At 34.8% G+C, this 15,319-nt stretch overlaps 1 protein-coding gene across 1 annotated transcript; it reads right to left on the bottom strand.

The window, feature by feature from the left end:
• Positions 1-7,340: 7,340 nt before the first annotated feature.
• On the bottom strand, positions 7,341-14,799 carry LOC120624566. Its single transcript, XM_039891200.1, has 3 exons — positions 14,785-14,799; positions 9,210-10,169; positions 7,341-7,547 (listed from the first exon to the last, which is right to left on the bottom strand). The coding sequence occupies exons 1-3, from the start codon at positions 14,797-14,799 to the stop codon at positions 7,341-7,343; spliced, it is 1,182 nt and encodes a 393-aa protein (XP_039747134.1).
• Between the last annotated feature and the right edge of the window lie 520 nt (positions 14,800-15,319).

Genomic DNA, 15,319 nt, shown 5'->3' with positions numbered 1-15,319 from the left:
GATATTATGATATTTTAAGGTATACTCATGACTTTGTACACATATTCTTATAAGTGTTAGAATTAATATACGATACTTTTTAACCCAAAATTAAGCTCGGTTCCTTTGGGAGAGGGGATGAAAGTGTTTGACGATTTTACACCACAACTCCGACAAATTATAACCGATTTAAATAATTATTTTTATACTGTAGAGGTTATAATATGTATTTAATTTTGCCCAAACTTTATGTAGATTTGATGAATGTGGTTGGATACAGAGGACAGAACTCCTCAGCGGACAGCAGCAAACCCCTCATTTAAGGCTTAGCGATACTGAATGTTTTAAATTTTTTTAGAACTACAACTAAATTGAATGCCATATCAAAAAACAAAATCAACCGCAGACGAAGTCGCGGGCAACAGCTAGTCTTATCATAAATGATCAATGATTCGCTTATCAAAAACCACAATAATAAAATTTTAAAATATTCCTGGATATGCTGGGTTTCTTATAAATACTGTACTTTGTAATAAACCTGAAACTTTACGACTCAGGTAGGCGCGAATTACGATGCAGTGCCAAAACTAGTAAATTACACATTGAAATATAAATATAGAAGCGATATTCTTACATCGAATTTTGACTAATAGCCTAGTTTTCGGGCTTGGCTTCCCTTTCGGGGGATCAAATTCAATCCTCGGCACGCTCCTCTAACTTTTTGGAGTTATGTGCATTTTTGAATCAAGCAATAAAATTCCACTTGCCTTAACGGTAAAGGAAAAAATTATGTGAAATCTGCATGCCTGACATTTACCCAAAATGTTCTTCAAGGAAGTCCACCGTTTCGTTCTTGGCCAGCGTGGTGGACTACGGTCTTAATTCTATTTATTCATTATAAGAGAAGACTCTACCCTCTACGGGTGTATCTTCTAAGAAATAATCTCTTAAAATTCCAGCCCTAAGTGGATTAAACAGGGGGAGGAAGTTTATTATTCTAATTATTAGATGTTATTATAACTCTTTATTTTTTTACACCACATCAAGTTAAGAATATATATAAGAAAATACAGAAACATGAAGAAAGAACTAGAACACAAAAGGCGGCCTTATCGCTTAATAGCGATCTTTGCCAGGCAATCTTAGAATTGGGGAAAGAAAGTTTGTATTAAAGCCTGTCATTATTTAAATTAATATCCAGGAAAATTGGTATTTGAGTTAACGATTAGAAAATGAGAAATCAGTTTCACAGTTATTCCGAAACGGATGAGATAGGTGTTGAAATTCCTGCATTTTTCAAGATATTTTTTCTTTTCTATGTAGGTTCCCAAGTTTTTAAAAAATCCTCAAGAGCTAGTTCGACAACGTTCTTAAGCGTTAATACTGCATATGGATGGCAATGAGTGGCAACTTAAGACTCTATTAATATAACTCATTGACATTGTATAACATACTGAGATCTACGGTTTTAATTATACGTAGGATATTAGGTATTCATATAGTATCAGGTGCATAATTTTGAAACCAACTTTATGTCTCTTCACTACATAGTATTAAGTCAGCCTGCCGCCTCTGATGTAATGTGCGTACCTACTAATATGTATATAATTGTGAAAGTGTGTCTGTTTGTTTATTGGAACGACCTTCCTGGAGTAGCCATGATTGCTATGGTTTTAAGAGTTCAATTTGGGAACTTATAACTTCTAAATTTTCTCTATTCTGCTTTGGTGGGAGGCTTCGGCTGTGGCTAGTTGCCACCCTACCGACAAGACGTGCAGCAATCAAGCATTCGAATACGATGTCGCGTAGAAACCAGTTGGTTTAATTCAAATTCTAATTCAAATTTCTTTATTCATGTAGGTTTGTTATCACCATCTCACAGTAAATTTATATTAAGCTATGAAGCTAGAGCAATTATAATATAATTGCCATACCCCTAACAGGGTAGCCCGTTACCATCTAAGACTGCATCATCACTAGCCAGTTGGTGAGATTGCAGCCGAGGGCTAACTTGTAGTGGAACTAGATGTTTTGACAAGAATAACAGACTGTAACTTTGTAACCACTAAAAAGCAAGAAATAAATATATTCGCTCGCTTTATGTCGGTAAGGTTGTATCTAACTCCACTGAATTATAAAATCCCGAATTGCCTCTGCCGGGCATCGAACCCTGGACCTACCAGTCCCCACTTACAAGACCAGACGCCGCTCGCCACTGCGCCATGGAGGTCATCAAATATCGTAACATATATTTCAACTTCAAGTATTGAAGTGAAATAATGAAGTGGGTTTGAGACAGCTTATGGACAGCGTGCCTTTTATCCGGCAGCCATTAAAATGTTGTTACTTAATATTGATATATTTAAATAGTTGACATAATTATTATCATTTCCTCAGTGATCGTGATATGACTTGAGTAATGATTATCCACAGAATTAAGAATATACAGAAACTGTGTACACGATTTATTATTAAAGCATCAAACCATTCCACTTTAGAAGTGTTTCTCGAAAAGGCCGTTAGTCACTTCATTTCATTTGCACAGTAGTACAGTTGACAGTAAATATTTTACATTCAGTGTTCTAATCGTGTCGTCCGGGAGGTATATAACGTGTTCCCCGGGCGTCTAACAAAGCCAACAAGAGGGACATGTGGTGGTTTTTAGTTTGGGTATACCCCTTTAGAGGGGGGAGTCCCACGTAACCTCCGTCCTGCCCATGGGTCGCAGGTAGCAATAAAGCTTTTCCACCACACCAAAAAAAAAGTGTTCTAATTGTTTACTAAAAGGATAGAATTGGAAGGGTTTGTGTGCTACTCGTACCAACATTCCGCGGGTGTGAAGTGAGACGTGCGCGGGGTATTTTCACAGTTTTTGGATACAATCTACTGCACGCAATAATAGCTGAATGAGGGTTCTGTGTGTTGTTAATTTTGTGCGTTTATCGTAGGGTTTGATTTATGAACGCCATGCTGTCGCTTGGGCAAGGGTGATATTATGTTGAGATCACCCACGGCGTGGTTATTCAACACCAACTCACTTATCAAGTGAAAGATATATATTATAACTCCTAAGATTATTCTACAGTATTTTTTGTATAGTAATAATTAAAGTACTAAACAGATGGCCCACTTGATGTAAAGTCGAATACCATCGCCTATAAACAAAGTACATGCAAGGAACTTGACCTGGAGCGGGCTGCCCCGTGTCCATCAACCTAAGCCTTAAGTTTTTGTGCCTATAATTACACCAGCAGCCACGCCCCATAGCATTGCAACAATGCTGCTTAGCGGACCAGCTCTGACACACAAAGCTTTACTAACAAAACAATAACTAGTCTTTAAGTAGGTCTACAATATTACATTTATATGTTTTTAATTTTTTGTTTAGTTTTATAAAAGTTGTTGTTGTAACCTGTCGATTGTGCATTAAATAAATAAATAAACAATTGTCAACATATAATAACTCTCAATAAATCTACAAAGTTAGACGGCCGAGTGGCGCAGTAGGCAGTGACTTTGCTTTTAGAGTCCAAGGCCGTGGGTTCGATTCCCAAAACTCGAAAATATTTGTGTGATGAACATGAATGTTTTTCAATGTCTCGGTGTTTATCTGTTCAATCTAAGTATTTATGTATATTATTCAACAGTCATCTTAGTACCCATAACACATGCTACGATTACTTTAGGGCTAGATGTCGATGTGTGCAGTGTCGTAGTATGTTTATTTTATTTTATTTTTAATGTGGAGTGACATCTGAAAAGTTGTAGTTGTAAAACACACCCTTTTTATTATTGTCACACCCTATAATGCTGGAAAAAGTCGTGACTTACAACTTACTTATGGTTTGGCAGGCCATATTTTTACAAAATACAGTAGTATCAAAACTTTCTGTGGCAGAGCTTTTCCAGTGAAGTAGCTACCGCCATGATTACTTCCATCACCAAACAGCATTGTTGCAATGCTGGGTTCCTGTCTTAAAGGCGTAGTTGCTGGTGTATTAACAGGCACATGAGTCTTAACACTTACGCCTCAGGTTAACACAATATGTTGGATGGCTGCCCACATACCCCCTATTATAAACTTTGTATACCGTTCGCAGGAGTGTCTCTACGTGATCAAATCAGAAATGAGGAGATCCGTAGAAGAACTAGAGTTACCGACATAGCTCAGCGAGTTGCGAAGCTGAAGTGGCAATGGGCGGGGCACATAGATCGGAGAACCGATGGACGTTGGGGTCTTAAGGTGCTAGAATGGCGACCCCGCACCGGTAAACGCAGCATAGGTCGGCCCCAAACGAGGTGGACAGATGACATCAGGCGAGTAGCTGGGAGCCGTTGGAGGCAAGCGGCCCAGGACCGTGCATTGTGGAACTCCCTACAAAAGACCTATGTCCAGCAGTGGACGTCAATTGGTTGAGATGATGATGATGATACCGTTCGCTATAGTAGCTAGAGAGGTAACTATTACATTTAACTAGGCATCAAAAACAGTACCAGCATTTTTATTACCAATTTAGTTATATTTTGATAAAAAAAAATAATATTATTTATTTGTTTTATTTATTTACAGCAAGCAACAAAAAGTCTACCGGAGACATTGGCCATCGCCATTCACCACTCCCCCGGCAAAGATGTGCTGCCAATAGATTTGGGGTCCAGTAAGATATCACCTAGAAACTAATCAGTTCACTATAAGTGCCATATCCCTTACCCCTATACCCCTAATAGGTTATCCCATTACCATCTTAGAGCGCATCACATACCACCAGGTAAGACTGCAGCGAACTTGTAGCAGTATTAAAAAAACCCATCTCACGTTCAAACTACTGAATCACCCGTACGCAATGGTGAAATTCCAGATAAAAGCCTCAATGGAATGAGGAAAATAATTATTGTTTATTAAGCAAGCAGGTACCTACAACCGAGTTAACAACTTCATAACTTGCACTCAGTTGATAAGCATCGCGAAATGAGCGAATAGAGAAAAAAAATAAGACGGATATTATCTAGATGGTGATGTAATAAGTGGAAGTGGTAAAAGATGCGTAGGCGCAATTAATTAATATACGCTAAACTGTATAGTATAGTCCATTACGCATAAAATGTTACGCGGATATAAGCTCTAGCAAATTTTCTTGTTAGCGTAACACAAGTAACTCTCCCACGGCTAGCATTTGAACGTCCTCTCTGGTGCAGTGGTGAGCGATACGGCATTACGTATGGAGGTGCCAGGTTTAGTAGGACCTTTTCCGGTTTGGCAATTTAAAAATGTAAGAATGATGTTTAATTAAAAATAAGCGTTAATAGCCTAGTGGTTACGGCACTTTTAGCTAGTTTAAAAAAAAAACACTACACACAGACTGACTGTAGGTTACAATATTGCTTTTAGAATATCTTAGAATACTCGAAATAATAGAATTTGTACAACTCCCATTCTTGTGTTTCGTAGTTAAAAACTGTTAACAATCCAAGTGACACTTTATCCGTGGTAATACTTCTTCTTCTTTGTCGTAACACTCTTGCCAGAGTGGTCGTGGTCATCACAGTGGGACATTGTGGCAGTTTTTACTCGCCTCACGATCATTCGTCACTTCTCCCTATTTGCAGATAGTCTGGTACACTCAGAAACCTCCCACTGAAGATTTGATCTGATCGATCCATCGCATGGGTGACCTACCTACCTTGCCCTGCACAACAAGGCAATACTGACACTTTATCCGTGCTAATACGCTTAGATAACTCGTCGCCAACTGTGTTATTTAGGACTTCCAAATAAAACACTGTCGTCCCGATATAGCTGTGTTCCAAACTGAGTAGTGCAACCGCCTGCCATTTCGTTATGAAACCTACAAGTATAACACGGCCGACTGGCGCAGTGGGCAGCGACCCTGCTTTCCGAGTCCAAGGCCGTGGGTTCGATTCCCACAACTGGAAAATATTTATGTGATGAACATGAATGATTTTCAGTGTCTGGGTGTTTATCTTTATATTATAAGTATTTATGTTTATTATTCATAGAAATATTCATCAGTCATCTTAGTACCCATAACACAAGCTACGCTTACTTTAGGGCTACATGGCGATATGTGTATTGTCGTATATATTTATATATTTAACAGACACCAACAACTACGTGCCTCAGATTTTTGCTGCTTAGCGGCAGAAATAAGCATGTCGGCAGTACTACCCTGGACGAGCTCAATCACAAAAAGCACTACAACGAAAATTTTATTTCAGTATTTATGTCTTTATACTCGTACCTAGAATCAGGAATTCCAAAGGATACCAAATATATATTCGGTAAAAGCGTTTATTTAGGTATAATAAGGTAGATTTAGAGGTTACATAGGAGTATACATTTTCTACGACTAAAAAGCAACTAGAAATTAACATTTTTAAGTAACTAGCATTGAAACAACAAAGAAATAAAATTTGATAGTTTTAATATGAGGAGTGCCATTTACAGCTTTGCAGAACATCCAAAAGTTATTTCGGTAAATGTTAAGTCATCACAATCGTAATTAAAAGTATCCCACTTTCTCAATTTTTACATCCTTATTTTTTATTTACTGTGTGTGATTTCAAATAGAAAGTGCAATTATTACATAATTATTATAATGGTACCAAGATTGATTAGATTTAATAACGATTTATGATTGAACATTAATCTTAAGTCTAAACCAAACACTTGTGACGTATATGCCTGTGAGACCGAGTATTTTCAGACTTTAAGAAGTTTTCACTCACCGTCGATACAAAGAATAGTTTATAGCCATATTGCAAACATTAATAAAAAACAAATGAGATTTTTTAGAGATACAACATAATATTATTTAAGGGGGTTCAATAAGTAATTTCACAGACACTCGCGCATATTAACTATAATTTATTATTAACGAAGATATTAACGATTATTGGTTTAGGAGAGGACCAATAATCCGAGTGGGCAAAAACATCCCTCCACCTTTTCGAAATGCCAATACAAAGTTTGGTTTTAAAAAATTATATCTCTCCCATCTGCTAAATAAACAAAAATCGATTCTTCGATTCGATCGATTTTTGTGTAGATATAACCTTACAATAAATAATTATTCATGAATCAACGAACATAACACGTTTCCATTTCAACTAAAATAAAAATTAATTTTCTATTCTTTACCAACGTAAATTTTATTCCTTTCTTTTTTTCTCCTAATATGTATGTCATTTTAAATGGACTTTCCTAACTCGGTACGGACCTCAGAACCTTTGTGTATCCACATTATTCATAATTAAGTATAAAATTATATAAGTATAATATTATTGTTCTGGTAAATAAACATATGCTGTTGTACTTCAACATAAAAAAAATTTACATCGAATTAACTAGAAATTAGCGTAAAGAAAGAGTAACCGGTTTGTAAGACAGAGATAAACAGCTGCATATTAAAGTACACAATGCCTTTCCCAGAGAGTATAAACGTTTCCTGAGATTTCGCTATCATGAATATTAAGAGTTTTGTTACAACAGGATCCGCCCACGACTCCCATGGGACATCATAAATATCCCAGCTCAACTCCTCACTTACCTAAAACATAGAATATATATTTCAACCTTAAATTAAATCAATGAAAAAAATTAATAGCTTAGAAATACGCAAAATATCTTCGCTACGGCTAGCACGGGCAGGAGACAATTATAATAATAATAATAATAAATAAATAAATATACTACGCACTACACACATCGCCATCTAGCCCCAAAGTAAGCGTAGCTTGTGTTATGGGTACTAAGATAACTGATTAATATTTTTATGAATAATATACATAAATACTTAGATTATACATATAATCACCCAGACACTGAAAAACATTCATGCTCATCACACAAACATTTTCCAGTAGTGGGAATCGAACCCACGGCCTTGGACTCAGAAAGCAGGGTCGCTACCCACAGCGCCAGTCGGCCGTCAAATTATATCCCCGGGGAAAGGATTTTCGGGGATGGGCGAAGGAAGGACAAAATTTATCTTCTCCCACAGCTTTATCAACTATCAGAGTACTAGCGCACAAGTGAAAATAATATCCAAATAATATATGCGTAATAATAAACGAGGGTAAACTTCTCCTATTCCATGTTCCCGTGCTTTAGCAGGTGGACACGTTTATTATATCCCCTGTCAGGGGATATAATCGGGGGATATAATTTTTATCTCCTGCCCGTGTTAGCCCTGCTAGTCGATTTTCAAAGGTCGGGGATTCTAATGTTATCAAAAACTATGAAATAGTATGTGTTGTTGTAGGTAATTCATACACTCTTCGTATTGTTGGTATTGATTCATCTGTTTGAAGACCAATTCTGTTGTACACACATCTTTATATGAAACTAAATTTGCAGATCTAAAAATAGTGATGTCCCGTCAATTTTTCGCATGATTAGCGAAACCGAATTTAGATAGAAATAGAAGTTACTATGTTTATTTTCGGAAATGAATGTGTTCCAAAAGCAGATGTTAGCATTTCTTATTTGTATTATTTAAGGGGAGTTGTTATTGTATTGTGCGTTATGGTTTTCAAAATTGACTTATGTCGAGAAGAACATATAGCAGAAAAAGGCATAGTGCTAGTCAGTCTTTCATATTAGGTAAGGGATAAGACCTTGCAAAGTATTAGTATTTGGTTATGGCTAGTTCGATGGACTTGTAAACACCAAATTACCGAACTCAGTTTGTTGCAGTAGAACAAGGACTTATTGGAAACTTTTAATAACTTTTCTATTAAATTTTTTTATTAACTTTTCTATTATATAAAGTTAGGTAGAATAAAAATGTATGAACCCAGCCTTTTAGACTTCATTGTCTCTTTAGACATTGTTGAAAGTCTTTAGAATTAATCACGCCCAATCAACAAGAGATTACCCTTAGATTACTGCAGATTAAATAATGTGGATTATTATTAATGTTTTTGATATGCAGATACCCGCTTCTTGGAAATTAGTAATGAATAGATTTGCTCTATTAAATTAAGTAATTTTACGATTAATTCCAAGTGCGCTATTAAAAAAAATATTAATTTAATAATAATCTGAATCTGTTATTGAAATGTTTCATAATTATTAATTAGACATGATAAAGTTGAATGATAATCTACTACTTCTGATTTATTTGTTTCATATTATTAAGTACGTAGTTATAAAACGATATTACTTGCATTAATTCTAATATAATAATACAATAAATTATAATTTTTACCTTCATTACGTTGCATGCGAAATAGCATGGTGTAAACATGTGAATCACAGCACTTACAGCAAAAATTGTGTATTTGGTGTCAATGCTTTCACTCAAGTGAATCTGATATAGATTCATTGAAATTAATATCGATGTCAATAAAAATACAATAAAAAGCCAGCCCCCGTATACGTGTTGCAGATCGTTGTAAAATTTTATAGCTTCTTGGTGCTCTTTTACAGCCTCTTTTACATTCATTTCCAACTGATATCTATTATTTGAATCTTTGAATGCTCTATGTACCTTATGAGCTAATAATTTTATTTTCAAACATAAGTGGTTACTTGCAATGCAAAATGACCCATCTAAACCAGCAAAGTTTGGACATAAAACAACGCATTGCACAAGGCTGTATATAAATACAACTTCAAAATAAGGCGTTTCATATTTTTTATTGTCAATGAATTGTAGTCTCATTTCGTGGACCATGTATCGCTCTCCATCGTCTTTTGTTAAACTCTCGTAAATCATAAGGACAGTTGCATATATCGGAAACTGCGTACTCAACAAAATTGGGATGATAATCCAACAAGTTTGACCAATTTTGCCGAGCTTTATATATTCCTCGTATATTGCTTGGTAATCTTCGTCCATGTCATTGCCTTTTAAAAGATCGTCAGTAATGTTTGCCAATAAGTCCGCAAACTTATCATTTTTGATGTACACGTAAAAGAATTTGAAAAAGAATACTGCGACTACGATACCAACAGAAAGATTTCGTGAGAGGTCGTATTTGTCGAAGGTGTACGCACATATGGCTAAATTCGAAACAAACCAAAACAGCATTAATGAATCAAAACTCATTAGAATACCAAATGTTATAACTCTTTTACGATTATTTGCGCGATTTGGGTATATTAGTGCACACGCAAGTGCAAAAGCGCAATAGGGAAAAGTTTCGTGAAAAGATTTCAATTTCTTCTCACTTGTTTCTATACTGATTTTAGTGGCGGACATCTTGAACTTATACGTCTTAATGTTTGTAAGGCGTGTTGTGTTATGTGTAATTAATTTACGTCAGCATCAAATAGGAAAGCTTCATCGGCATTAAAGGTAATCACGTTATAAAATTGCCAGCCATTTCACAGCCATTTACCAGTAATGAAAGCACCTCATAATCCTTCATCAAGAATTCCTGCTATGTTACATGTAGCAATTGAAGTGAATCAAAACAATTTAGATTTTTAATCTTCCAATTAAATCATTATTTTAAGTGCAAGCTACTATTTTTTTTAATTTTGTAAATGTCGCTTACGTATATAAAAACGTATTCATATCGCACTAATTCATCGATCGGTTATAGATACGACTGCAAAGTTAATGGGGGATAATCATTCGGCCAGTAGGCCCAAGTGAATGTTGTCGGAACTGGTTTTTTTATATCTCGAGATTCGTGAGACAGTTTTGCGACAGGATATCTATTATGAAATATTTATTGCTTCTTACGTAAATTAAGGGCCTGCCATTTATATTAATTAGTTATTTTTTTTTAATTTGATTCATAGTCAGCTTTGCTAAATTATGTGAAATTTTATCTTGTCTAAGATTTTAGTTATAATTTGTTTGTACTCCCCACAATTTTGCTTATAGGCAGAAGAAAATATGAAGAAGAATTATTCATTTCGTTTAGAGAATCGTTCGGCCTGGAAAAGTTCTCATTTGGTTGGGTCAAAAGATGTTAAGAAGAATTTCATTTTACGAGCCTGTTGAGAGAATTGATTAAAATGCATATAAAAATATGTCTGCGTTTCCAAAATTTTTTATATACATTTTAAATTTATAAAAATGTTGTTATATATTTTGTATAAATAGGATTATATCAAATATCTGAAGTGCCAAAGGGCGGGCACATAATTTGGAGAACCGAAGGACGCCAGAATTTCGTCGTAAACGCAGCATTGGTTGACCCCCGACGAGCTCGACAGATGAAATCAAAGAAGCCGCAAAAAGGCAAACTCAAGGTGCACAAGACTGCTGCGTCGTAATTGGAACAAACGAACTGTGTCCAGCACTGCACGTCCATTGGTTCACAAAATGATGATTTATCCAATCATCATTTGCCTTGCGATCTTAAAATCTAGTGACAGCATAGCATAAAAATTGGTCTAGGTGAACTGCTTAACATTTGGAATAATTTAGCAAATTTCAATGGGCAAGGTTTCAAATGGCTAACGAACATTTTGCATATATGGTGCTATTTCTGAGTTTCATGTCACTTAAGCGCCGTTCCTTAAATAAGGAACAGGTTTGGATATTTTTAAAGCGGTATTCTGAATCAGATCGTCAGTGCGTATGATGTTACGTACAGGTTTACGTATGAACATCTGGGAACTGGGCTTTCAAATGTCTCTCATTTAATGGCGAATTGACATTCTCTTTTTCATTAAAAAAAAATAACAACGTAAGTAATGTTGTTTTTTTTTAAATTTCTTAGCTCATTATCATCTTAACGCGACGTGCGAGCGATATAGGTGAGTAATTTTTGTTTTTCTTTAGTCGAATACGAAATCCGAAAATGTTATCTTTTAACTCGTAGAGGCTTCTTTCCAGGAAGCCTGGCTTTAAGTAAAAACAAACGAATTTACGTGAGAATTAATTAATAAAAACAACATTTTAAACGGTATACAAACTAATAAGTATTTTTTTGTATTAACAAGGCTTGAACACTTTTTTTAAGAGCTATGCTGTCTGTCTTCGAAACTGTTCATCAGATCTATATGAAATTTGCCTCCAACCATAAAACTCTTATGAGGTTAGCACCGCTCGAAATTTCACCTCACGTTAAGCCTAGTTTTGGCTGTAAGTCGAGAAAATGAATCATGTATTCACAATGCTCAATTATTACTCTTTGTCTGTTAATTTCATTAAACTCGACAATACACCAACATGGGTATCGTTCCGCGATTTTAACGCGATAACAGAGTTCATTACAGTTGTGGGATTCACTGTTACTGTTTAATTAGCATTAAAATTTTCTGTTTTAATTCTTTTAAACGATGCGGTTTTATCTTTTGTCTGATTTTTGTTGATGTGTTGATATTTTTGTTTTGTCTCTAGGTACATAAGAAAAAATGCTAACACCATAGGGGTTTTATTTCTTAAACATAATCACTAAGATTTTCCGCTTCACGAAGCCACAAAAATAATACGAGTATGTCAACATTTTAATATTTTGAGGTTATGTCAGTACGAAAGTAGGTAGTTTACACAAGATTGAGTCAGAGTCCGTTTTTAGAGCAAGCGCGTAGTGTAGGGCAGAGAATCAAATGCAGTGGCAATGCGAAGGTCAAAACTAAAGATATATTTTAATAAACCAGAAAACCAGGAAAACATGACAAAAACTAAAAGCGTGATTATCGAGTGTGATAGATAGCAGGTCAGCGAGCACGGCGTTTGTACTTTATTGATCAAATTGACATTGTTTTGAAGTGTATATTTTAATTCCAAAGAATACACCATATTATTAATAACTTGCAAGCAATCATTTTGCATGAGTATTGTGTAAGTACGTTCAGGTAAAGCCAGCTTTTTTCATAATATCTTCATTGATATTATTGTAACTTATTACTAAAAATACCTATCTAATTTATCTCTATATACTATCTCGGTACTCCCCACGATGTTACCTGCAGTGAATTTGTCTCTTCACTTACCTAATTGATATAATAAATGAATTTACGTTCCTTTGAACTACTCTAAGAAATTTTATGCTTTTCCGGGAGCGAAGGTATCCTACTTATTTTTTTTATTGATACGAGTATCGAGTGCAATAAAACTTATAGCTAAACTAATTATTATTAAAATCATGTCCGCGTGGAATGGTGCCAAGAATGCTTGCTTTTTAGTAACCTATTTGCTTTTTAGTAAACTTGTATTAGGTTTATTCTTAACCCACGACGCAAACATGACGGGGTGTTATATTTTTTACGTCTCTCTGTGTGTGTGTGTGCGCGCGCGCTTATATGTGTGCGTGTGTGTGTGTGTTCTTAGTTATGTTTTATGAAAATCGGTTAAAGATGGCCGCCACCACAAAATGACTAATTACAGTTTTTCAAAACTACCTCAATATGGGTATGAAATAATGGGCTTGACTAGAAAATAGTGGGTTACACATCGCAATCCACATAGTATTGTAAGGAGCAGTAAGGCGATACATTCTGTAAATTACACTTACTATGAGAGAAAATCTTAACTGTACCTAAAGTACCCAATTAAAAATTAAAATTAGCGCACATAGCAAGTTAATACAAAATCTCTTACTGCTATTAAAATAGATAAAAACAAACAAAGGAATAGAAATTTAAAAGATAAATTAAATAAAACTGCACATTTACGTTAGGATATATCTATATATAATATTAATACTTATATAATTTTTTAGCAACTACCGAATGATTCATTAAGTAATAAGTGTATAAATAGCTATTTATTATTTCTGAATTCATGAAAGAGAACGATTCAGAACTGCACGAGCAATCAGAAATTAAGGGAGCGCTGTAAGCTGTCAATTACGTCAAAGGCGAAAATAACTAAAATAACCATAGTAATTATTGAAACCTGAAATACCAATTTAAACCAGAAAAGAGACAATTTTAATCCAGCCGAAAAGAGACAATTACATTGAGATTAACAGAATCAGTTCATACGTAATTAAATTTTTTTATGTTGTGTCGTTTTTGGTTGACAATGAATTTTGTGAATATTATGCGCATATAATGGATATGTTACTTTGATTTCTTAGTGTCAGATATTTAATTAAAATTTTCAAAGGGTGTTAACGGGATGCAAGAAGTCTTAGTTAAATGTCTACAAATTTTGCTAATATAAAATTTCGTAAAATAATAACTTCTGTTGAAAATTTAAAAATATTTAATTTCATTACTGTCAGACTCTGGAAGTCTTTACTTTAACAGACGCGTATTTGAACAAAATACTGTACGTGTTAGTAACCGATAAACTATTGAACTATTATTATTATTTAAGAAAAAAATATTCGGGCTCATTACCACTAATAATTTTGACAAGGTTTGTCAAAGTTCAGGTGTACAATATTTTGTTAAATAAACATCTGTTTATGTAAAGATTCACAGTCTTCCAGAGTCGAATGACTGTTAAGTTATTATCAATACATCCTTATATTAGCAAGTACCAGGGTGTACGAAATCTTTATGTAATATGCTTTTAAAATTCAGGTAAAAATCTTCCTGGATACTTCAAAGTATCAAAAAGAAATACACGAAATAGCAAAATCCGAAAGTGCCAAAGTGTTGAACATTTTGTTATTGTAATAAGCGAAGATGTCATAAACATGTGGATTAACATTACATGATCTAGTCATGGATTGATTATTTTATCATGAAGATTTTATCTTCAGATCGCAGATTATGTGTACCCTTAATTTCACAAAATATTAAAAGAATTGATTAATTTTAATACAGTATTATAACAAAAAGTTATTGTGAATAGTTTGAAATTTGACCTGTCCGTAGTTATTTAAATCGCTAAACTTAAAGTGTGGTCACTTTAATGGAAGCACCTTCAGTACCGACATTGTACACGGACCTTTAAACCTGCTCTGATTTATTGCGTAACACGTAGGCATTTACTTTAGTTAATACTATACCTTTCACATTTTTAAAATACCAGAGTTAGCTTAATTTTTGAATCTCTCTTTTAGCGTTCTTCGCTGATTATTTTAAAATTGTTTCATGACTGCCAGCTCTGGTCAGCGTGTAATGAATAGTCCACTGATTTTGATAAAATACATTTGTTAATAATTAACGGTTAAATAGCTAAACCGATCTTGACGAAATTTTGCATTAATAGGGCTTGCCTCCTATGGATGGCTATAAGACAGTTCTTGTTTAGGGGAAAAAACTAAAGGATAACACATAATTTTAAAAACCATAACGACTGAGGGTGAATTCGCGGGCACCTTAGTACCATGTTAATCTCAATAGCCTGTAGCGGTCAGCAGTGGCTGGACAACAAGCTCCCAAAACGAGGGTTTGCCCACTATGGAACCCTCGTAGCTTTAGATTTAAGTTGGCGAACGAAGTTATCACCATCCT

Source organism: Pararge aegeria, chromosome 6 (genome assembly GCF_905163445.1).
Source record: "Pararge aegeria chromosome 6, ilParAegt1.1, whole genome shotgun sequence".
In the NCBI taxonomy this organism is placed as follows: domain Eukaryota; kingdom Metazoa; phylum Arthropoda; class Insecta; order Lepidoptera; family Nymphalidae; genus Pararge; species Pararge aegeria.
This window is presented reverse-complemented; position numbering and strand designations above follow the sequence as displayed.